This window comes from Hyperolius riggenbachi, chromosome 3 (assembly GCF_040937935.1).
Source record: "Hyperolius riggenbachi isolate aHypRig1 chromosome 3, aHypRig1.pri, whole genome shotgun sequence".
NCBI lineage: Eukaryota > Metazoa > Chordata > Amphibia > Anura > Hyperoliidae > Hyperolius > Hyperolius riggenbachi.
In genome coordinates this window covers 196,938,234-196,962,086 of record NC_090648.1, presented here as the reverse complement: position 1 = coordinate 196,962,086, position 23,853 = coordinate 196,938,234, and the positions used below count along the sequence as shown (strand labels likewise).

The window sequence follows — 23,853 nt, the reverse complement described above, 5'->3', positions numbered from 1 at the left end:
TGTATATGATGAAATGTAAAGGAGATAGTATCATGCCCCTGAGTACACCATGTTTTACTGGTACTGGGTTGGACTGGAAAGGCCTCAAGGCTACCCTCTGTGTTATGCCAGCCATGGAGGAAGCGAATCACTGGAGGACTAAACCATCAATGCCACAGTACTCTTGCAGCCTGTTCAGCAAGATTTCATGATCAACTGAATCAAAATGCGCTGAGAGATCAAGCAGAATGTAACACTTGCCTCTCTCTGGCCATGAGCAGATCATTGCAGAACTGAGCAAACGCTGTTTGGCGGTTGTGCTGCTTCTTGGAGCCAGATTGTAGAGGGGCAAAGATGTTCCATGAGAGACTGGCTTCAAGTTGGAGATAAAAAGCAGCTATGTACCGAGTCTCATTAAATTTAAAGCTTCAACACTAAAAGCTGCTTTGTCTTTTGTTGGTGTTAAATTGTCAAATGGCAATAAATCAAGAAGTATCCCTAGAATGTGAGTTTGTATATTATCGTAATATAAATAAAATTCTATGTAGATGTTGGCATAAATGTGATTATGTGTTGCAGAGTCTGGTCAGCCTATATGTGGCAATGGACTTGTGGAGCAAGGAGAGGAATGTGACTGCGGCTACAGTGACCAGTGTAAAGATGAATGCTGCTTTGATGCTAACCAACCAGAAGACAAGAAATGTAAACTAAGGCCTGGCAAACGCTGCAGGTATGTGCCTTACGGATAAGCCAATCTCTTCTGCTGAGAACAGGATGCACAAAGATTAGAATTCTATTGAGGATACAACAGCCACAGATTGGCATTGAGCTGTCGGTATGATTAAGTGTTCCTATTTCCATAATCTGATAGAAATTGTTAGGCATGACATTTTACATTCATTATACACATTCTGATTGCTTACATTGTGCAGTGATTTTTCTTTATTTTTCTTTCTTTATTTTATTTAAAAAAAAAAATCTCTTGCCCAAAACAAAGCTTTAAGACAGAATCGCAACCATTAAGTTTTTTGGTGTTGAACTATTTTAACCCCTAATGACCGCAGGATATACAGTATACATTAAGTATGTAGCTGTATAGAAAGAACATACCTGTAGTGCCAGCCTAGGTGTGCTTATTTTAACGTATGACCTTGTCGCAATTTTATTCCCAGCATGTGGCCGTAATTGCTGCTTATCTTAATTTTAGCTTCTTAAAAAGGCAGAGCCAAGAGCTGGTAATTTTCATACTCCTCACATTACCCCCACGGGTTTGACCAATTCATATGTGCTGACAAAAGGAGCATTTACTGAGCAAATCTGCCATGCCCTGAGCACCACCAGCTGGCCAGTGTTAAAGAATGCACTCAACCAGTTGGTTCAGTACACACTTTGGTGGTTAACTGGCAACGTAGCGTGGGATGCCACATGGGACAACTGGGCTGTGGTAAGGCGATAGTTGTACAGTGTACCAGTCCTGCATAGTCTTTAAAAAAAAAAAGCTGGAAAACATCTTTGTTTTTTCTCAGCTAATAAATAATTCTGAAGGTTATTTAAAGAAAACTTCATGTCACGTAGTTAGGTAGATAGAATTGGCAATGGCTGCCTTTCCATACCTTTGCTTCATTTGCAAATGGTCATAATATTATTTCATATGTAATGGACCTTTCACTTAGGTAAAATTAGTATAAACTGCTACTACTTTGTCCAGATGAGAACAACTCCCTTATACCTGTTCACTAACAGTCAGTCAGTGGACTCCTGCACATACATTGAAAAGCTGTATGAAATGATCACATACTATCATATCAGAAAACAAGCTGAAAGCATGTATAACCGTTAGACCCCCTTTCACACTATGGCATCTGTGAGGTATTCAGTTGTCTTGAAAATTAAGATAGAAGTGTTGCAGCTCTGCTATGACTGCATTTTCAGTACACCCGGAGGAGGGAGGGAGGGAGGGGTGAGTGCACATATGGCCACTTTTCACAGCCAATGGGCTGGCAGGAAGTGGTTAAAGTCAGCTGAGGTGGGCTATAATGACTGCCTCAGACGTGTGTACAGTGGCCCCCTACTTGCACCTAGCAAGCAACCCACCAGGTGAATAATCTTGCTCAAGCAATGGCCAATACCCTTGTTGGCACTTGCCCTGCCCATGCGTGATGTCATATCAGTGCTGCTTCATCTGCCCTCCAATCCTGTCATAGCAGCAAAACTAGCTGTACAGCTGACTACGTGTCCGTAGATCTTGGCTCAGTGATATCACCCAAGGGATCGGGTCCCCATCGGCCACATTAATCAGTGTGTACGGGCTTTTACAGTCTTAGTGTTAGATTTCTGTCTGCTTTATAGAAGAAGAAAATATATATTAGCTGAGGTAGTTTTATCTTTGTATTGTTTTCTTTTTTGCATATAATAACTTGTACCTGCAATTTCAGTCCAAGCCAAGGCCCCTGCTGTACCCCACAATGCTCCTTCAAGGACTCAGCTCAGAAGTGTCGCGATGAGTCTGACTGTGCAAAGCTGGGAACTTGCAATGGCTATGCAGCACTATGTCCACCATCTGAACCTAGAGCCAACTTAACAGAGTGTAACCGCCAAACTCAAGTTTGCATCAAAGGGGTAAATATTGGTTGTATTGTCTTATTTTAGAACCTAAGGTGTAGATGTTTCGGATGTTAACTTTTATGTGCTATTTTTTTAAAATTACTTTTGAGATAATCCTTACTGGTTTTACAACTCTGTAAAGATGATGACCTGCAGGCTCATTGTAGATCAAACATGAAAAAATACAATAGCAAATATCAATAATTTTCTTGATCTCTCCTTTTTTTTTTAATTTCTCACTTTGCAATGTATTGTTTTTTTTTATTATTCCCCTTACTACTATTTTTCAGTAAAGATCGTTTTTAAGGGCCTTTTTCCACTACACAGCTGAATCGCAAATCGCTAGCGATCTTAAATCACTAGGGTTGCTACTTTCTCATAGAAATCATGAGAAGTATTTTTCCACTATAGTGATTTGATTTGCAAATCGCAATTGCTTTCTGAAGCAATTTTAAGAGGGATAATGTAATGCAAATGAAAAATTGCAATCACATAACAAAATTAATAAAAAATTGCAATTGCTGGTGTTTGTGATTGCAATTGCTAGTGGAAAAGGGCCCTTAGTGTCCTGATAAATATCCCCCCAGTGCACATTGCAGGATTTGAAAACATTTCTGACTAGTCATAAAAAGTAATTTGTATTGTGAAACTGAGAGATGTGTAACTTTGAATCCTTTTCTGCAGCAATGTGCAGGATCCATCTGTGAAAAGTACGCACTGGAGGAATGCACATGTGCCAGCACTGATGGCAAAGATGACAAAGAGCTGTGTCATGTATGCTGCATGGAGAAAAGTGAGTCGTTTTTTCTGCTTTCCATGCTGCTCAATATGAATGTTGAAAATATGCTGCCACCATGTGTCTTACATAAGGCATCCAGACTCGAATTGCTTGATGTCTGAAAATATGTTGTCATTGATGAGTGAAAATCAGGTCCTTGTGATGCATACCGGTATGTACTGTGCATGCGTGTGTTCAGGTTTCCAGTCCTGCTGACGACTATTCACGTGCTGTGTAAGTAAACCATGCTCATGGTTTGTCATAAAATACCCAGCAGAAGGTTTACAATTTTATAAGCTTCACTGATTTATTGTGGTCAAAATCTCATCAGAGGCTTCTTATAACAGCAGTAACAGGAGACTCAACGTGTACCAGAGACAAAGTAAAATACGTTTTATACATACCTTGGGCTTCCTCCAGCCCCCTCTGCACCGATCGCTCCCATGCTGCCTTCCTCCTCTTTCTCGGTAGAAGCCCTGATAGCTGGGCCAGTCAGTGCAGTTTGGCCATGTGCGCACTCCCGAGTACTGTATATACATCACCCAGTTGCGCTGATTAAGCACAGGGAAAGACTTGTTAACCATTACATTTTAGAGGGATAAGGATGCTGCCATATTTATTTACTTTTAAACAATACCAGTTTCCTGGCAGCCCTGCTGATCTGTGTCTGCAGTAGTGTTTGAATTACACCAAAACAAGCATGCAGCTTGTTTCAGCAATATTGTCAGACACACCTGCTGCATGCTTGTTCAGGGTCTATGGCTGAAAGTATTAGAGGCAGAGGATCAGCAAGGGCATCCAGGCAACTGGTATTGCTTAAACGGAAATACATATAGTAGCCTCCATATAACACTCACTTCAGTTTCACTTTAAGTGGCAGATGATTTCCACTAGTATTGCGGGCGTCGCTCCGTTTTTTCAAGATTGTCAACCCCTTGGTAGCAGTATTGGGTAGATTTCATCCAAATTATTGCTTGTCTTTCCATCACTGAAAGTTGCAAAGAGATGAACTTCAAAGCACGTGGTCAGGAATAGGAAATCTATCTACAGCTGATCGAAAGCAGCCAGAATGACAGCTTTTTTCTGTGTAATCAACTGAAATTTCCCATCCTACTAGTCCAATAGAATTTTGATTTTTCAGGCTGATATTCAGGACTTTCCATTGGCTGAACAGCCAAAAGTATATCCTATTCAATTCAAATATAACTGTCGACTGATCATGTAAATAGAGTTGTGCCCTTTAGTTAGTCTAGTAAGTAGATTCTCAACATTTGGTATGTGTTGCCCAGGTTGTACTTTTAATGGGTTTAATGCTGGGTACACACTATGAGATTTTATGGTCGATTTACTGTCAGATCGATTATTTCCAACCTGTCCGATTTACTTTCTGGTCGATCTCCGAGCATTTTCCGATCGATTTCCGTTAACTTTAATAGGAAATCGATCGGAAAATGCTCGGAAATCAATCGGAAAGCAAATCGGACATGTTGGAAGTAATCAATCTAACAGTAAATCGGACAGAAAATCTTAGTGTGTACCCAGCATAAGTTTTATAAATAGCTGGGGCTTCCTCCAGCCCCATGCGCACGGATCGCTCCCACGCTGCCGTCCTCCGCTGCTTGCTGCTCCGGTAGCGGGTCCCGTTAGTTTTGCCAGTCGTGACCAGTCTGCACACCCTTTACGTATCTTTCCAGCATCCCATATACAGTGGAGGAAATAATTATTTGACCCCTCACTGATTTTGTAAGTTTGTCCAATGACAAAGAAATGAAAAGTCTCTCAGAACAGTATCATTTCAATGGTAGGTTTATTTTAACAGTGGCAGATAGCACATCAAAAGGAAAATCGAAAAAATAACCTTAAATAAAAGATAGCAACTAGTTTGCATTTCATTGAGTGAAATAAGTTTTTGAACCCCTACCAACCATTAAGAGTTCTGGCTCCCACAGAGTGGTTAGACACTTCTACTCAATTAGTCACCCTCATTAAGGACACCTGTCTTAACTATTCACCTGTATAAAAGACACCTGTCCACAGAATCAATCAATCAAGCAGACTCCAAACTCTCCAACATGGGAAAGACCAAAGAGCTGTCCAAGGATGTCAGAGACAAAATTGTAGACCTGCACAAGGCTGGAATGGGCTACAAAACCAATAGCAAGAAGCTGGGAGAGAAGGTGACAACTGTTGGTGCGATTGTTTGAAAATGGAAGGAGCACAAAATGACCATCAATCGACCTCGCTCTGGGGCTCCACGCAAGATCTCACCTCGTGGGGTGTCAATGGTTCTGAGAAAGGTGAAAAAGCATCCTAGAACTACACGGGAGGAGTTAGTGAATGACCTCAAATTAGCAGGGACCACAGTCACCAAGAAAACCATTGGAAACACATTACACCGCAATGGATTAAAATCCTGCAGGGCTCGCAAGGTCCCCCTGCTCAAGAAGGCACATGTGCAGGCCCGTCTGAAGTTTGCCAATGAACACCTGAATGATTCTGTGAGTGACTGGGAGAAGGTGCTGTGGTCTGATGAGACCAAAATAGAGCTTGCTGTGTTTGGAGGAAGAAAAATGCTGCCTATGACCCCCAAAACACCGTCCCCACCGTCAAGCATGGGGGTGGAAACATTTTGCTTTGGGGGTGTTTTTCAGCTAAGGGCACAGGACAACTTAATCACAGTTACGGGAAAATGGACGGAGCCATGTATCGTGAAATCCTGAACGACAACCTCCTTCCCTCTGCCAGGAAACTGAAAATGGGTCGTGGATGGGTGTTCCAGCATGACAATGACCCAAAACATACAGCAAAGGCAACAAAGGAGTGGCTCAAGAAGAAGCACATTAAGGTCATGGAGTGGCCTAGTCAGTCTCCGGACCTTAATCCAATAGAAAACCTATGGAGGGAGCTCAAGCTCAGAGTTGCACAGAGACAGCCTCGAAACCTTAGGGATTTAGAGATGATCTGCAAAGAGGAGTGGACCAACATTCCTCCTAAAATGTGTGCAAACTTGGTCATCAATTACAAGAAACGTTTGACCTCTGTGCTTGCAAACAAGGGTTTTTCCACTAAGTATTAAGTCTTTTATTGTTAGAGGGTTCAAAAACTTATTTCACTCAATGAAATGCAAATCAGTTGCTATCTTTTATTTAAGGTTATTTTTTCGATTTTCCTTTTGATGTGCTATCTGCCACTGTTAAAATAAACCTACCATTGAAATGATACTGTTCTGAGACTTTTCATTTCTTTGTCATTGGACAAACTAACAAAATCAGTGAGGGGTCAAATAATTATTTCCTCCACTGTAATCAACAGTACTAAATTACTATTTTAGCTATTTAAAGCGGACCTGAACTCTGAACTGCATCTAAGCTCTAAAACTTAGGCAGCAGCATAATAACCTTTAAAGAAAAACATTTCTTTGTTACAGCTGATAAAAATCCTGCAATAAATCTTCAGCGTGTCTACTCTCTTGTTTTATGGAAACAGACTTATTAACATCCTGTGTTTTCAAATTAGCCACTCTGCTGTAGTAGTCAGATGACACAGCTTAGGAATACAATTACAACTTGTGCTTCGTCACAGATGAGGGGGAATTAGACTGGCTAAACTCTAAGTACATACAGGGTGCATTTCTGTTTTTCTTCTTTCCTGTGCAAGAGTTCATGTCCACTTTAAAAGCAATAGTAAACTTTAAAAGCATTGATACTTACCTGGGGCTTTCTCCAGCCCCCTTCAGGCGGTGAGCCCCAGGTCGGTATCAATGCTTTTATTCTCTCTCAGGTTTTTTAAGCTTTCACTTAGATTTATGCTTGGAGTTGGACCTCAGTTTTGTTTAGTTTTTATTATTTGCTACACTTTTTATTTCCACGGGGTAAGCATTTATATATCTGGGTGTATGTAACTGTGTTTTTCCTCTTTAGTGAAACCTCATACCTGTGCAAGTACTGGATCTGAGGCATGGAGGGCCTTCTTCCAAGGCAAAACTATTACCCTGCAGCCAGGCTCACCTTGCAATGAGTTCAAAGGATACTGTGATGTTTTCATGCGCTGCAGATTGGTTGATGCCGATGGTCCTTTAGCCCGACTAAAGAAAGCTATATTTAATCCAGAACTGTATGAAAACATAGCTGAGTGGATTGTGGTACGTATGTTTTACCTGGAGAATGTAGTTGTTCGCCAATATTCTAGTGTTCTCAACCTTAGAGTACTGTAAATTATAAATTACAGTTTGCGTTAAAACGAAGTTGCCAAGATATATAAAATCACACAAAGTATAATTTTTCACCCCCATGGTCCGTATTCCACATATAGGCCTCAATTCACTAAGCTTTATCAAACACTTTATCAAACGTTTGAACATTTAGCTCATGGATACAATCTAATTTTGAATTCACTAAGGTGTTATAGATTTATTGAATGTTTTATTGATAAAACATTCAATAAATGTATAACACCTTAGTGAATTCCAAATTAGATTTTACCCATGAGTTAATTATCAAATGTTTGATGGTGTTTGATAAAGCTTAGTGAATTGAGGCCATAGTCTTGAAATCCCCGCCCCCAGTGTGAAATTGGGCCAGGTGATTTTTTTTTTCTTTCCAAACCATAGGGGCAAAGGATGCTTGGGGGATTTATGTCATAACTCCACCCCTCCCATGCCCTGCTCCTAGCCCACACCGATTTGAAAAGAGATGTGATCTAATCCAGGCAGGTAGACATCAGAAATCAGAATTACAAACAGACAAAAGACAGACTGCAGCAGTTCTTCTGTCTCTCCTTTCTGTGAAAAGAGATGTAATTTGATCCAGGCAGGAAGGGGGAGGACCTGAGGGTGTGTACTTTGACAAGGCTTCAGCATGAGAAAAAAGGAAGTGCTGCTACAGATGGTAGGGCCCGTTTCCACTGCAGCGAAAATCGGGCTGAATCCGCAGAGTTTCCGGGCAAGCAAATCACGCGGGGAAACTCTGTCATAAGGGATAATGCTGCCGCCTTCCAAATTGCTTGCCTTTGCGATTCAGACGACATTGCAGCATTTTTTTCTTGCAGGAGGCAGCGAATCCCATAGCCGTACATGGCTCGGCTTCTGAAATTCGTCTGCGTACTAGCAGATCAGGAAGTTCCGCAGCACGTCTCGCAGTTGCTCATGGCGACTAGTGAAAACAAGCCCTAAAAGTTAGTCTGTTCTATCCACAATGATGTACCAGATGTAAACGTTATAGGATCATTTAACTATACACAGTGCATAGTCTTCATAGGTGCTCTGTAACATTTTCTGCTCAAACATGTCAGTCTTGTGCTTACTACGCCATTTGTTAACAGACGTTTAAAGATCCACAAAATGCAGTTTTATAATAGTTTTTATGTGTATTAAGATTTATGCAATGATGATTTAATTGTTTATAAACTAGCATATAGGTATGAAGATTATTACTTTTTTAAAACAAATCGGCCACCGCGGCCTATATATAAAGATGCAGTGGGTACTTAGCGAAGTGCTACATGCATATGTTTTTTTCTGGCAAACTGTATAGGGCTTTGCAGGAATTGACAAGCAGAAGCCCCACCCCGTCTCCCATTTATGAAGCTGGGCAATCCCAAGCCTACAGTTGTAGCCATATTGTCAGTGACCTTGTGGGATTTTCTTATTATTAAGTTATATAGCACCATTATCCTCTGTGGCGCTGTACAATGGAAGGCATAAACAAGAGTACATAATATACAGTGGGGTGTGAAAGATTGGGCAACCTTGTTAATCGTCATGATTTTCCTGTATAAATCGTTGGTTGTTATGATAAAAAATGTCAGTTAAATATATCATATAGGAGACACACACAGTGATATTTGAGAAGTGAAATGACGTTTATTGGATTTACAGAAAGTGCGCAATAATTGTTTGAACAAAATTAGGCAGGTGCATAAATTTGGGCACTGTTGTAATTTTATTGATTCCAAAACCTTTAGAACTACAGGTAGTCCTCGGTTAAAGAACGAGATAGGGACTGTCGGCTTGTTCTTAACCTGAATCCATTCTTAAGTCGAAGCAGTAATAGTCCCCAGTTAACGACCGGGATTGTTTGTTCTTAACCTGAATCGGTTCTTAGGTCAAAGCAGGAATAGTGCCCAGTATACAGTAGCTAGGTAGTGCCCAGTATGGCAAGTATAGTGCCCAGTATAGCTAGGTAGTGCCTAGTATAGTTCTCAGTATAGCTAGGTAGTGCCCAGTACGGCTAGAATAGTGCCCAGTATACAGTAGCTAGGTAGTGCCCAGTATGGCTAGTATAGTGCCCTGTATAGCTAGGTAGTGCCCAGTATAATGCCTAGTATGGCTAGTCTAGTGCCCAGTATAGCTATGTAGTGCCCAGTATAGTGCCCAGTATAGTGCCCTGTATAGCTAGGTAGTGCCCAGTATAATGCCTAGTATTGTGCCCAGTATAGCTATGTAGTGCCCAGTATAGTGCCCTGTATAGCTAGGTAGTGCCCAGTATAGTGCCCTATATAGCTAGGTAGTGCCCAGTATAATGCCTAGTATAGTGTCCAGTATAGCTATGTAGTGCCCAGTATAGTGCCCTGTAAAGCTAGGTAGTGCCCAGTATAGCGCCCAGTATGGCTAGTATAGTGCTCTGTATAGTGCCCAGTATAGCTAGGTAGTGCCTGTGTAGTGTGTGGGGAGGTGAGCAAATACATACCGCACACCTCCTGGGTCCCGGCGTCACTCTTGGCGAACAATCTTCTTGACTCCATCAGGATAAGCGCGCCTCGGCCAGGAAGGAGAGGCCAAGATGTCTACTGCGCATGCGCAGCATGAAAACAGCATCCGGGTCAGAGGGCACAGCGGGAACGGAGATTATTGCAGCCACCGAGTGTGATGCCAGGACACGGGAGGTGTGCGGTATGTACCTGCTCACCTTCCCACACGCACAGGGCATCCAAATATTACTTTTTACACCACTTAAATGCTCCAGTCACTGCGATACGGCGTTCGCTGGTGACGTCATTGCGACGGGGCGGAGCTATGGGCCCTGCGTTCGTATCGACGAGGCGTTCGTAAAGCGGGGACCACCTGTAATTATTGGAACTCAAATTGGCTCGGTAAGCTCAGTGACCACTGACCACAGGTGAATCCAATTATGAGAGAGTATTTAATGGGGTCGTTTGTAAGTTTACCTCCTCTTTTAATTTTATATGAAGAGTAGCAACATGGGGGTCTCAAAACACTCAAATGACCTGAAGACAAGGATTGTTCACCATCATGGTTTAGGGGAAGGATACAGAAAGCTGTCTCAGAGATTTCAGCTGTCCACAGTTAGGAACATACTGAGATAATGGAAGACCACAGAGTCAGTTCAAGTTAAGGATCCAAGTGCCAGATCAAGAAAAATCTCTGATAGACAGAAGCGACGAATGGTGAGAACAGTCAGTCAACCCACAGACCAGCACCAAAGACCTACAACATCTTGCTGCAGATGGAGTCACTGGGCATCGTTCAACCACTCGGCGCACTTTACACAAGGAGATGCTGTATGCCAGAGTGATGTAGAGGAAGCCTTTTCTCCGCCGACAGCAGAAACAGAGCCGCTTGAGGTATGCTAAAGCACATTTGGACAAGCCAGCTTATTTTTAGATTAAGGTGCTGTGGACTGATGAAACTAAAATTGAGTTATTTGGGCATAACAAGGGGCATTTTGCATAGTGGAAAAAGAACACAACAGTCCAAGAAAAACAACTGCTACCTACAGTAAAATATGGTCGTGGTTCCATCATGCTGTGGGGCTGTGTGGCCAGTGCAGGGACTGGGAATCTTGTCATAGTTGAGGGACGCATGATTTCCACTCAGTATCAGCAGATTCTGGAGACCAATGTCCAGGAATCGGTGACAAAGCTGAAGCTGCATCGGGGCTGAATCTTTCAACAAGACCGCGACCCTAAACACTGCTCAAAATCCACTAAGGCAGTCATGCAGAGGAACAAGTACAACGGCCTAGACTGGCCATCTCGGTCCCCAGACCTGAATATAATTGAAAATCTGTAGTGAGTTAGAGAGGTGTCTATGCTTGGAAGCCATCAAACCTGAATGAACTAGAAATGTTTTTTTTTTTAAAGAGGAATGGTTCAAAATACCTTCAACTAGAATCCGGACTCTTATTGAAACCTACAGGAAGCGTTTAGAGGCTGTCATTTCTGCAAAAGGAGGATCTACTAAATATTGATTTCATTTCTTTTTTTTTTTTTTTTTTGTGTTGCCCAAATTTATGCACCTGCCTAATTTTGTTTAAACAATTATTGCACACTTTCTATAAAGCCAATAAACTTCATTTAACTTCTCAAATATCACTGTGTGTGTCTCCTATATGATATATTTAACTGGCATTTTTCATCATAGCAAAGAACGACGATATATACAGGAAAATCATGACGATTAACAAGGTTGCCCAATCTTTCACATCCCACTGTACATTAGTACACATGAAGTGCTTTGTAAAAAAAAAAAAAAAAAAAGCTTTCCGTTAAAATGCATAGAGAAACATGGAAAATGTATTCGCCTGCGCATAGAATTTACATTCGGATTGAAATTATTTGCTCCTAATTGGCCATCTCTAAGCACATCCTAGAAACAACCTTTCCATACCATTTTAAAACAGCACGGTTTTACAACTCACAAAACAGATGCAGTATGAACCTGGCTAACCCTGAACTTATTTCAGAAAGCTTGTGGAGTAATAATTAATAATGAAAATGGTCTCTGCATTTACCTCAGGATCAGAATCATATCTTCATTATCACATAACCCATGACTGTTTTGGAGTTGTGGCACCCACGTTAAATATACAGTATGTATATGTATTGATTTTGTTTATGAGCATTTCACATTTCTCACCTTTAAACAAAAATTGCAAAAATATTTAACATTGTATTTAATAAACTGCATTAAAATCTGTACAGGAAAAGTATAAAATTATACATGGAGAGTTCCTGTTTAACATGTTACTTATTACCTGAGAGCCACTTTCAAAATCTGGTCAAGGTCCAGCTTTCTGAACATCTGTGAGAGTTGTGTGCAGCATTTTTTTTAACTCAAGGTTATGTGTCCCAAAGCTGTACTGCAACAGTTGAATGGCTATTACGTTGTTTACTTCTGCTGCCTTGGTAAATCTGTTTGCTTTTGAAGTGATCTTCCTCAGTCCCAGAGGCTGTTGTAGACAAGTTTTTGCCCTTAAAGCAAATCTTTATTATAAGAAGGATGCTGGCAGGTTTCAAGGACCATAAAACTTTTGTTAATCCAAAATAGTCACAAACCAATATCAACCGTAAATGTGTAATACAATGTGAGTAGTAATAGCATTGTGTCCAGCTCTTTCACACGTATTTATGTATGTTCCTCCTGTTATATAGGTTGCTTGCACATTTATACTTTTATTATATTTGTTGAAGTTCCTATCTATAACATTTTTGACTTTCTAACGTTATCTCCTGGTACATAACTAAATACATAGTTGAAATACATTTGATTGTTTTTGTCTGTCAAAGGATTTGTATTTCTGTGTAGTCACTATTGTGAGTCAAACACTGAGGTGGATGCCACTGCACCACGAAGTGAAGCTGCTGACAGATACCATTTTCTTGTTCACCATTTCAGACTTCTAGATCACCTGCCTACTTATTGGTTACTTACTGTGAATTCAAACTCAACACAAGCATTTTTTTTTATTATTGGTTTGGACTTATTTATCACTGCAAACATAGCACATTTTGTGGCATCCTTATAAACCGGCTGAAGGCGTCACCTAAATCAGGCACCTGAATAAAACACTGTCACACTTTAGGAGTATCTGTCCCTGTCCTGTTGATCAATTTAAAAAAAAAATGTTCAAAAACATTGGTTAAGGAAAGCCAATAAGCTGTATACTAAGTAACAGGGTCTCAGGTCAGTAACTGGTTAAGGTGTCCTTGGTCAGATTATATATTAGCCTGAAGAGTTGTTGGCTTGCATTTGAAGATGTGAGGGTTGGTAAGTCCCATCCAAATTGTGGGAGGGAGTTCCAGTGGAAGGTGAAAATATTGTATGCAAGAGTTTGAGGAGGTAACTGGAGAGCATAAGAGAATTTGTTAGGAAAATAGTTCTTGCATTTCAGATGTTATCCAGGAATGTAGATATGGGGGAGCCAAATAAACAGAGAAAGCATACAGGAAGCTACAAGACCAAACTGAAAATTAGTTCTCTTAACATAACCGTACAGAATTTAAATCCTACGGTAGCTCACATTCAAATATGTATTTTGCTATGTACTGTACTTGAGGTTTTTCTCTAAGTTAAAAGTGGACAACATTATTTTATTGCACAACTGTGCTAAAATATCAGCAATTTAGTGTGTTAACAGCAATTGATGATTTTTCCCCTCTTTTCTAGGCTCACTGGTGGGCTGTGTTGTTGATGGGAATAGCACTTATAATGTTGATGGCTGGCTTTATCAAGATATGTAGTGTTCATACGCCAAGCAGCAATCCCAAACTACCACCACCTAAACCTCTTCCAGGTATGTGCAAGATAGTTCTGCAACGTAACCAAAAACACTTTTTGCTTATGTGGGGTTTTTTGCCCTTATGGACCAGAGCAATTTTCACCTTCAAGCGCTCCTCTCTTTCAATCGCCAATTACTCTATCGCTACTTATCACAACAAAATTGTCTGTATCTTGTTTTTTTTCTGCACTCAGAAAAGCACTTGTTGTGTCTGAGCCCTTAGGCTTTCTTTGGGTGGTACATTTTGCTAAGAATTATTTTATTCTAAATGCACTTTAATGGGAATTATAATAAGAAAATGAAGAAAAATTCTCAGTTTTCTGCCATTATAGTTTTAAAATAAAACATTCTACTGTGGTTAAAACTCCCACATTTTATTTGCCCATTTGTCCCAGTTATTGCAACTGGTAAAATATTTCCCTAGTACAATGTATGGCGACAGTATTATTTGGAAACCAAGGTGTATTTTTTTTCTGTTTTGCGTCCATCGCTAATTACAAGCCCTTATATGCAAAAATAACAGTAATATACCCCCCAAAAAAAGTTCAGTGTTTTTTTAATATGTTAATTTTTTTTTTTTTGTGGGGGGGGGGGGGGTAATTTATATGTATGTGTATTACAGAAAATTATGTAGGTGTAATTTTACTATTTGGCCACAAGATGTCCCCACACTGTTTTCTCCTGTGCCTACTCTTAGCAGGCACAGGAGGAAACCGTGATTCATGGGCCCGTTTATAAAAAATAACCTAGTTTGAATGTCTGAGCAATCATTTCTCAATCTTTTCCAGTTTTAAGAGTTTTATACAGTAAATATGGGTTACTGTTGTTGGACTATATATGATGAATTTTTGATTTGCCTAGATAGATGCCTCGGTCTTGTGTCTAACTTGCAGTCAGATCCTTTTTTGCTGATTCATATGAAACTGGAAGGCATTCTTGGGCCTGATACAATTACAGCCTTCACTAGCGTTAAGCTCAGCAGTCAATGATCAAACAAAGGTATTTTCACCTGACACGCTTGGTGCCCAACGGATGTATTTCTGCAAGGCCAAGTGATTAAAAAGACGCTTTACTGATTCAGTTAATGTGATCAGATGAGGCGTTGTTTAAACATCCAAAATGGCTGCAGAGTTTATCACCTGCTTTTTCTAGGTCAAAAGACTTAAATTTGATTACAGTTTAAAAAAAAAAAATCAGTGCCAGAGAGAGACTAAAGCTAGGTACACACATTACGTTTTTTCGTTCGATTGAAAATTTCCATCATATCCGATATTACTTTAGATCGTTTTACCTTAAAATAGTAAGAAAAGGTAAGGGAATGGAGCTAAAAACGAATTGAAAATCGATCGAACGGCAGAATCGACCGATAAAACATAACGTGTGTAGTATCAGCAGTATTTAATCAAAGGCGTTGCCATTGTTCTAAGAATATTGCTGAAAGAGCAAGGGCCCATTCACACTGGGGAGCTTTCCTAGCGATTTATGCTAATGCTTCGAAGAGTGCCAGTGTAATGTATTACATATAGCGGTGATCTCACTACAGCGATTGCCTGTGATTCGCGGAAATTGAAACATGGAGCATGCAGAGATTTTGGAACGACTGTTTCAAATATTAAAAAAAAAAAATTGTGATTGCTTAACCATTTAACGGCAATGTATCGTATTAAAACGTCATGCTTTTGCCTGTTAATGGCAACATGACGTTTTAAAACGTCACGCGTTCCCGCCGCCATTACCGTCGGGATCCCGTGCTGAGTGATTGGGGAAGAGGACCAAGCGGTCCTCTACCCAATCGCACTGCCTGGAGTGAATGGACACGACTGCAATCAGCGGCCACGTCCATTCATAAAGACAGGAAGCTGTTACAGTTTAATAAAGTGTATAAAAAAAAAAGTGATCACTTCCTATACGAGAGAGTGTTCACTAGCGCCATCTTGTGGCCAAAAAGTATATTGCACATACATATACAAGTACATACACACTATTAATAAAATTAATCAAATTACACTTCCAACCCCCCCCCCCCCCTCATTTTTTTTTTCGCTTCAGTGTCTCTTTAAAGAGGATCTGTAACATCAAAAGATCCCCTGGGGGGTACTCACCTCGGGTGGGGGAAGCCTCCGGATCCTAATGAGGCTTCCCACGCCGTCCTCTGTCCCACGGGGGTCTCGCTGCAGCCCTCCGTGAAAGATGATGTCAATATTTACCTTCCCGGCTCCTGCACAGGCGCTCTGACGGCTGTCGGCACCGAACTACACGGAAATACCCGATCGCCGTCGGGTCTGCTCTACTGCGCAGGCGCAAGTTTCCGGCGCCTGCGCAGTAGAGCGGACCCGACTGAGCTCGGGTATTTCCGTGTAGTTCGGAGAGGAAAGCAGCCACAGCGCCCCCGCTGGAGCCAGCAAAGGTAAATATTGATTTTACAGTCGGGTCTGTCGCTGGCTGTTCGGAGGGCTGCAGCGAGACCCCCGTGGGACAGAGGACGGCGTGGGAAGCTTCATTAGGATCCGGAGGCTTCCCCCACCCAAGGTGAGTACCCGCCAGGGGATGTTTTTGAGGTTACAGAGTCTCTTTAAACGGTTTAATAATCGGGACAACTGGGCAAATAAAATGTTTGTTTTAACCACACGAGAATGTTTAATTTTAAAACTATAATGGCTGAAAACTGAGAAATAATTTTTTTGTTTTTTTTGTTTTGTTTTTCCCATTAAAACACATTTAGAATAAAAAAAATTCTTAGCAAAATGTACTACCCACAGAGAGCCTAATTGGCGGTGAAAAAAACGAGGTATAGATCATTTTCTTGTGATTAGTAATAAAGTTAATAGGGAATAAAAGGGAGGAGCACTGACAAGTGAAAATTGCTCTGGTCCGTTAGAGTAAAAACCCTTGGGGGTGAACAGGTTAAAAATCGCATTTGTGTTGAACTAAAAAAAGATTATAAAAATATCACTCTGCAAAACTCCAGTGGATTTGCTAGCATTTTGCAGTCTCCAGTGTAAACGGTGCCTAAATGTAGTATACATAATCCTAACTACAGGAATTAGCATTACTGGTCAAGGAATGCTGAAGTTACATACTGTACACATGCATGATCAGTCTTCTGAGGCAGCCGATAAAGACCACCACAGCAGATAATCAGGCATGTATACAGTAGCTCCCAACGGCCGCCCGGCAAGTGATCCGCCAGGCCGACCAATTTGAGCGATAGCTAGCTGCATTGTTCGCGTCGCTCCTCCGCGCACCATTTTACATCACATACATGCTGCTTTGTCATCCCTTTGCCCACCATCACAGCAATAGAACACAACATACAGCTGACTTTGTGCCTGTACAGCTCAACTCAGCAATGTCGCCCAAGGGTGTCAGGTCCAAATCTCCTACGGGCGACATCTGTCACAGGTATATGTGGACCTTAACTGTAACTAGTTTACTTTATTAAACTGCTGACATATTTGAATATGATGAAGTATGTGGCTTAGATGGCCTTCATTTTAACCTTAGTTCTTACCCACACTGACAGTTTAAGTCAAGTTCTACTAAATGCAACTGTCTCTATTGTCTTCAGTGCAGCAGATTTGCGGAGTCGACAAAGACCTGACATTAAAGGAAACCTGAGATCGGGGGATAAAATATTTTATACTCACTCAGGGCTTCCTCCAGCCCCATGAGCATGGATGTGTCCCTCGCCGTCCTCCCGATTTCCTCCGTTTAAGCAAAATCAGTCCTGTTAATCCTGCTCAGTCGTGCCAGTTGGCTCTTCAGTGCATGTGCGGCCTTTCCGCGCATGCACAGAAGAGCCGACTGAGCAGGACTACCAGGACTGATTGCGGCTGAATGGAGGGACACATCCATGCTCATGGGGCTGGAGGAAGCCCCGGGTGATTATAAAATATTTTTATCCCGCAATCTCAGGTATACTTTAAGATGCTATAGATGGTTTGGTTACATGCACACTTTAGATCAGGGGTCTCAAACTCGCGGCCCGCGGGCCATTTGCGGCCCTCGATACAATATTTTGTGACCCTCGCTGGCAAAAGCTTCCTTATAGTTCGCTTCAGTGCTCCCAAGTAATCCGCCGCATCCCCGCCGCTAAACGAAGGCTGCAGAGCCCCCAAAGCACCCGGGGGGCAATCCGCCGGCATTTCCTGGAAGGGGCAGAGCTTTCAGCTTCAGCTCTGCCCCTCCTGAAGTCAATCGCCGCACGGATCGCCGCCTCTCCCCGCCCCTCTCTGTGAAGGAAGAGTGAGAGGGGCGGGCAGAGGCGGCGATGCACCGCAATTGTGAAATTCCTTATGCGGCCCAGCCTCATCCTGACTTTGCCTCCTGCGGCCCCCGGGTAAATTGAATTTGAGACCTTTGCTTTAGATGATCATTACTCTGAGAAAAATCTAGTGTATGCAGCTGTCCCCCAACATTGCATGCCTTCTCTGTAGCCTTCCATTAAGATGAATGGCTATTTCCTGTTTCTGGTTGTTCACTGTGGGAAGCTCCATAGGAAGTTCCTACAGCTTAGTGCTCACTTCCTTTGTAGAGCAGAACATCCTTCTTGGCCAGGAATCCAGCGGAGTGCCTGTACAGCTTCCTTCAAAAACTGCGACCAAGAACAATCTCTACAAATTATTTTAGGTTACGACATTTTCTACTGTGTACTGAGCTTAAATGCATGCATAGATTAAGTTGAAAATGTGAAATGTCTAAGTCACTACTTTGTTATTTTTACAATAGCTTTAATCTCAACACCAGCCTAATATGCCAATGAAAGAAAAAGGAATAGAATATTTTAGAGATTAAAAAAAAACGTATGTAACGTATATTAATTTTGGATACATTCTGAAGCCCTAGCTGAGCTCTTAACCCAAGATTTAAAAACCCACTGAACCTTTTAGTATTAACTACATTTTCCATATGTTCCTTCTTGTTCAGCTATTTGTATTTTTATTTAGTTATTTTGTAATGGCAGAGCTTTGACCACCGAAATAAAATTGAAATAAGAAATATCTATTGCAACATCTTGGGAAAATTTATGACCAGTTACTTTGGTCAGAACATTTCTAAAGCATTCTATTACCCAAATTAAAGAGCCTTGCAGCTGAAAAAATACCTAGACATAACAAATCCTTGCATCTATAGGCACAGCAGCAACATCCTCTTTCAGACAGGACATGCTTTAAGTGCTTTTGTATTCCAGAGATGTAATTTATTAAACTCTTTGAGGATTCATTCCCATGTCCCCCATTCAGTCTGCAATGGGATCGGTTTTATCTGTTGATCAGTAAGCAGAACACAAATTTGGAACATTCACTGATAGTGTCCAGGCTCACCAGGCTTCTCTCCTTGTAAGTTCCTGCTGTACTCACCTGGCTTCTGTCTTTGGTTATCTCTGGGTCCTACAGTGCAGCTGTCACACCACTCAGCTCCACTGCATAGGGCACTAGGCCGGTATGTAGCTCCCAGTCCTGGAAGAAGCCGGCTCCCATTGAATTGCAAACCACAATGAGAATCCCTTTTGATAGGCAGGCTTCTTATTGCAATCCAATGGGAGCCTGCTTCTGCTGGCGCCAAGCGACGGTGACAGCAGTGGCGCAGCACCCAAACCAAAAACGACAGCAGAACGGATGCACAATAGTAAATAATGGGAACATGTTGACCAGCACATGACAAGGCACAGTGTATCTGCTTAGGAAACTCTGTGAACTCAGTTGTCCATCTGATGTAGTGGGAACCTAGCCTTTGTCCATCAGATGTAGTGGGAACATAACCTAAGCCTTCTCTTTTATCTCCCCTTTTTGATTCATAATTTCCATTAATGATGTAATGTATAAAGCAGAATGTATTCCTATCGTTGAATTCTGTTTCATAGTAAATGTTCTGTTTTGCTACAGGCACACTGAAGAGGAGGAGACCACCACAAACAACCCAGCAACCTCCCCGCCAGAGACCACGGGAAAGTTATCAGATGGGACACATGAGACGTTAACTGCAACTTTTTATTTTGCCTTTGGTTCTTCCTAGTGCCTACCATGGGAAAGATTCACTCCAAAGAAATACCTATAGACAGTCACTAGTCCCCTCACAAGCAACCAAGAATGGAGTCCGGACACAAGGAGGAAACGAGACCATACCATTGTACACACCAGACGAGGAGCTCTAACTTTTTAACACACTTAAATAGAAAGCTCCTGATGATGAAATTAACCAGATTCTTAAAATGCTTCTTTTTTAACTTCTCTAATGGCATAAAATATTCTCATAATTACTTGTTTTTATGCCCCCCTTCCATTCTTTCTGCATCTCGTTTGCTTCCAGCAAAAAACCTTTATTACTCAATTGCTGAACAATAACAAAAAAGTCTATTTTTTTTTTCTTAATATAAAACTGCCAACTAAGGCTAGGAAGACGGAGACCACCTCAGCATTGGAGAAACACCTCTTGCCAATGTATATACTTTGTTATATGCAGACATGTATTTCTAATGTACAAGCATATGTCTATGTGCAATTGTAAAAACAAATTGCAATATGGATACGTTACTTTGTATTATAATTTTTTTCCACTGTTAATGAAGACATTACTGTTTAAGTGACATACTCAGGATAACAGAGGATTTGGTGTGTATAAAGGCGACTGACTATATATAATTTTTTTTTCTCTTGGATTTCTGAGCTGTGAATGGAAAATCTGTATTTTCCTAGCTAAATGTCTTCGGACCAGATTTGGTTAAAGTGCTCATGTCATCTTTTTTTTTTTTTTTTGTTACTTCAATGAGCCCCACATGGACATGAATGTTCCACTGGCTGACTACAAATGTATAAAACTTTCAAACCACTCTGGATGTCAAGAATTCCTCCTGTTGTGGGTTTCATGTTTTTCTTCATATTTTTATTAAGCTTATGTATTCCCAAGTAACTGGATGGTTTAGGCCTACGTGTTGATAAAAGGAAATTTCTCTTGTGAATATGAGCCACCTCATAATTGCATCATTGACCTGCTATCATAAGAGAGAGAATAGTGCACAAGAAAATGAGGCGTTGATTATTGTACCATTTATTTGGGTGATCTGAGTAAAGATCTCAACAAAAACCCCAATGACCAGAACGACAGATGTCGTAGTAGCTATATAGCATTCAATGAGATTGATGGCCCACCAGTTTGGCTTTCTAACGCTGTGTATGTTGAAAGTAAGGATGTTCTTTAAAAAAAAAATCTCCTGTATAATTTGTTCATGCTGAACTTTGCATGTAATTGTATGGGCATTACCAAAATCTTTTTTTGATTTCTTTCCAACTACTTCCAGTGTCATCTGTGTTTATAGTATTGGCAAGAAAATATTTATACCATCTTCTGTGTACCTTTTGGGGGTCTTTTCATTAATTTATGTGTTGTCTTTAAATGCTCATACCGTCAGACTGGCATAATTTTTTTTTCTGGCGTGCACAGTCTTTGCTGATGTAAAAAAAAAAAAACACCTAAAGTTTACACATCCATTTCTGTCATGATACGCCAGCAAGGTATAAAGAACACAATTTCCACCGTGTAAAATTGTACAGTGTGTGGTGATTTTTTTTTTCAAAATTAAAAAAAAAAAAAATCTTTTTGTACAACGCTTTAGAACCAATTTTGTAAATTAAACCCCAGTCTAGTAGATAGGAGACTATAAAAAATTATGAAATCTTAAAGTAAAAAACTTGAAAAATAAAAAAAAAAACAGCTAGATAGAGTAGTTTTCAAATCATTGACTGCATTTGTTCTTGGATTGAGACAGGTGGATACAAGGTGTTTATTTCAGAAATGGTGGTTTATTTGTAGGTTTGTCAATGTGATAGATCCCTTGAATGTCTCCCTCTCCCAGCCCCCAATCCCTCTCTCCTCCCCCTGCCTTCCCCCATACATTTTTCTTTTTCTGTGGTAAGGTTTGGGGAAGATTTCCCGGCTGTTATTTTTAACTGTAAGATTTGAACAGAGAATGCACTGAACCTCTCCACAGCAAGTGAAGATGTTGTAAGCAAAGCTGAAGAGTGACAAAATCTAGTCTAATACTACTGTCAATTTAATGTCCACTGTGTTTTATACAGTATTTTTGTTCACTTTTGAAATTTTTACTAAAAAAAGCTGCAAAAAAATAAAAAGTATTGTGCAAAAGATATGTAAAGATTTTTTTTCTTTTTTATTTCTTGAAACTTGAATTAATAAATAGACTTGATTAAAATATGCACATTATGGCTATGTTATTGGAAATACGGTAAAGGAAAACTGCAGCTTGGTTGGATTAAAACAAAATTAAATAAAATTACACTACATTGCTTCATATATATATATATATATTTTTTTTTTATGTTCCGTGCAGAAATCGCTGATTTCTGCAGTGTATGTTTTATGTTCAGCGCAGAAATCGCATCAAATATTACTTGTGGTGATAAAGGTTCCATCCCTATTGCTCCTCTTTGTTTCCAGATAAATTTGTTGAGCGGCGAAGTCTTCTGTTTTTTTTTTTTTGTTTGTTTTTTTTTGTATTAACCTTTTTCAAAAATTTACACCCACAGCATCCATGACACTGGACGTTATGCATAGATTGGATTATCTCCGTAAAACTCACTGTAATGCATGCATGCTGAAAGATATTTAAGAATGGCCAGTGCCCTCCCCACCCCAGCCTCCCTAACCCAGATTGTCCCTTAACCCCCGCAACCCACCCCTTTCCCATCCCTCTCTGTGTCAGACAATCACAGTACTTAACTTGTGGCTGAACAACAAATGTACAGCTAACTAGAACAATATCACTGTTGGTTTATGTGGTATGTTTTAAGGCTCCCAAAGAACCACCAATGTCCTTCAAGCAATACCAGGAGGTCAAGACAAGGTGCCCCATCAGTTCCTTAATTCCGTCAGGTGAAAAAGTATCCAGTGTGTACTTCCACCACATTTTGTAAAAACCTTTGGACCTCTTCTGCAGGCCCTGTTACATATGCAACTTTTCCAGAGTAAATGGGGAGAACATTTCTTTCCTTAGCAGAGCCAGGTATTAATGGTTTGGAGAGATCCATACTTAAAAAATAACTGTACGAGCCATTGCCAATATGACGTGAAAGAGCATTGAGGGTCTGCTCTTACTGTCCTCCTCCTGGGCATCAGTTATTAAAAACACCTAGATTGGAATGTTTTTTGCACATCTTATTAGCATAACGAAAACCTGATCCCAAAAGTGATCACTTACATAACACCCCCATACAATGCATCAGGTACTGTTTATTTGTGACCCCCCAGGTTAATGAGTCTGTCAAACGCATCAGCAAGGGCCACATTTGCGATACTCGCTACATCGGATCTCACAAAAGACTATACTTGCAAGAATGGCAAAAGGACACCAAATATGTATTAATCAAGACCCTAAAAGAGACCCACATGTCTATATCTCAATGTAGAAGTTACTCCAGTTTGGGGATCACTTTTTGATCCCAATTAGAATTTTGTGTCTGAGGTGCTTACTGGGTAATAGGGAATACCCCATATGGGCATGTACTTGGAGACTAAACAGTGGAGGCCTAGGCTTTTTCTCATTAACCTTCGCATCAGAATTGTATATCTAAAAATCTCATCTTGCTAAGCCTTAGTGGGCACTTACTATGTTTTGATTGCAGGAGGCCAAGCAGGGTCCAGGGCTTGGCAATCTCTGATTCTAGGGACAGGTTGGAATACTTATCAGTGCCTTTGATCCAGTTTTGGACATTATTATTATTTTATAAACTGCCAGCATATTCTGTGGCGCTGTACAAAGTAGGGAAACAAACAAGGGGTACATAATGATACAGACAATGATATACATCAAGTACATTGGACATATCCCAATAAAGACACCAGGTTGTAATGCTGAATATTTGGCAAATTTAACTCCCCATATCCTTCACCATGTGGAGCTTCCACAGAGCGATCCTAGGTTTCTTTCCTTTCCAGAGACGCCTAGTAAAGGCATCCTCC

The 23,853-nt window shown here is 40.7% G+C and overlaps 1 protein-coding gene across 1 annotated transcript in view; it reads left to right on the top strand.

The window, feature by feature from the left end:
- The window catches only part of ADAM10 (ADAM metallopeptidase domain 10), a 259,945-nt gene extending 237,925 nt beyond the window's left edge, over positions 1–22,020 (top strand). Inside the window, exons 11-16 of the mRNA XM_068275520.1 lie at positions 559–709; positions 2,415–2,598; positions 3,268–3,376; positions 7,282–7,502; positions 13,767–13,893; positions 19,764–22,020. Of these exons, the coding sequence (XP_068131621.1) occupies positions 559–709; positions 2,415–2,598; positions 3,268–3,376; positions 7,282–7,502; positions 13,767–13,893; positions 19,764–19,858 (887 nt within the window). The 3' untranslated portion in view covers positions 19,859–22,020. The remainder of the gene's footprint in view (positions 1–558; positions 710–2,414; positions 2,599–3,267; positions 3,377–7,281; positions 7,503–13,766; positions 13,894–19,763) is intronic.
- The last annotated feature ends 1,833 nt before the right edge of the window (positions 22,021–23,853 follow it).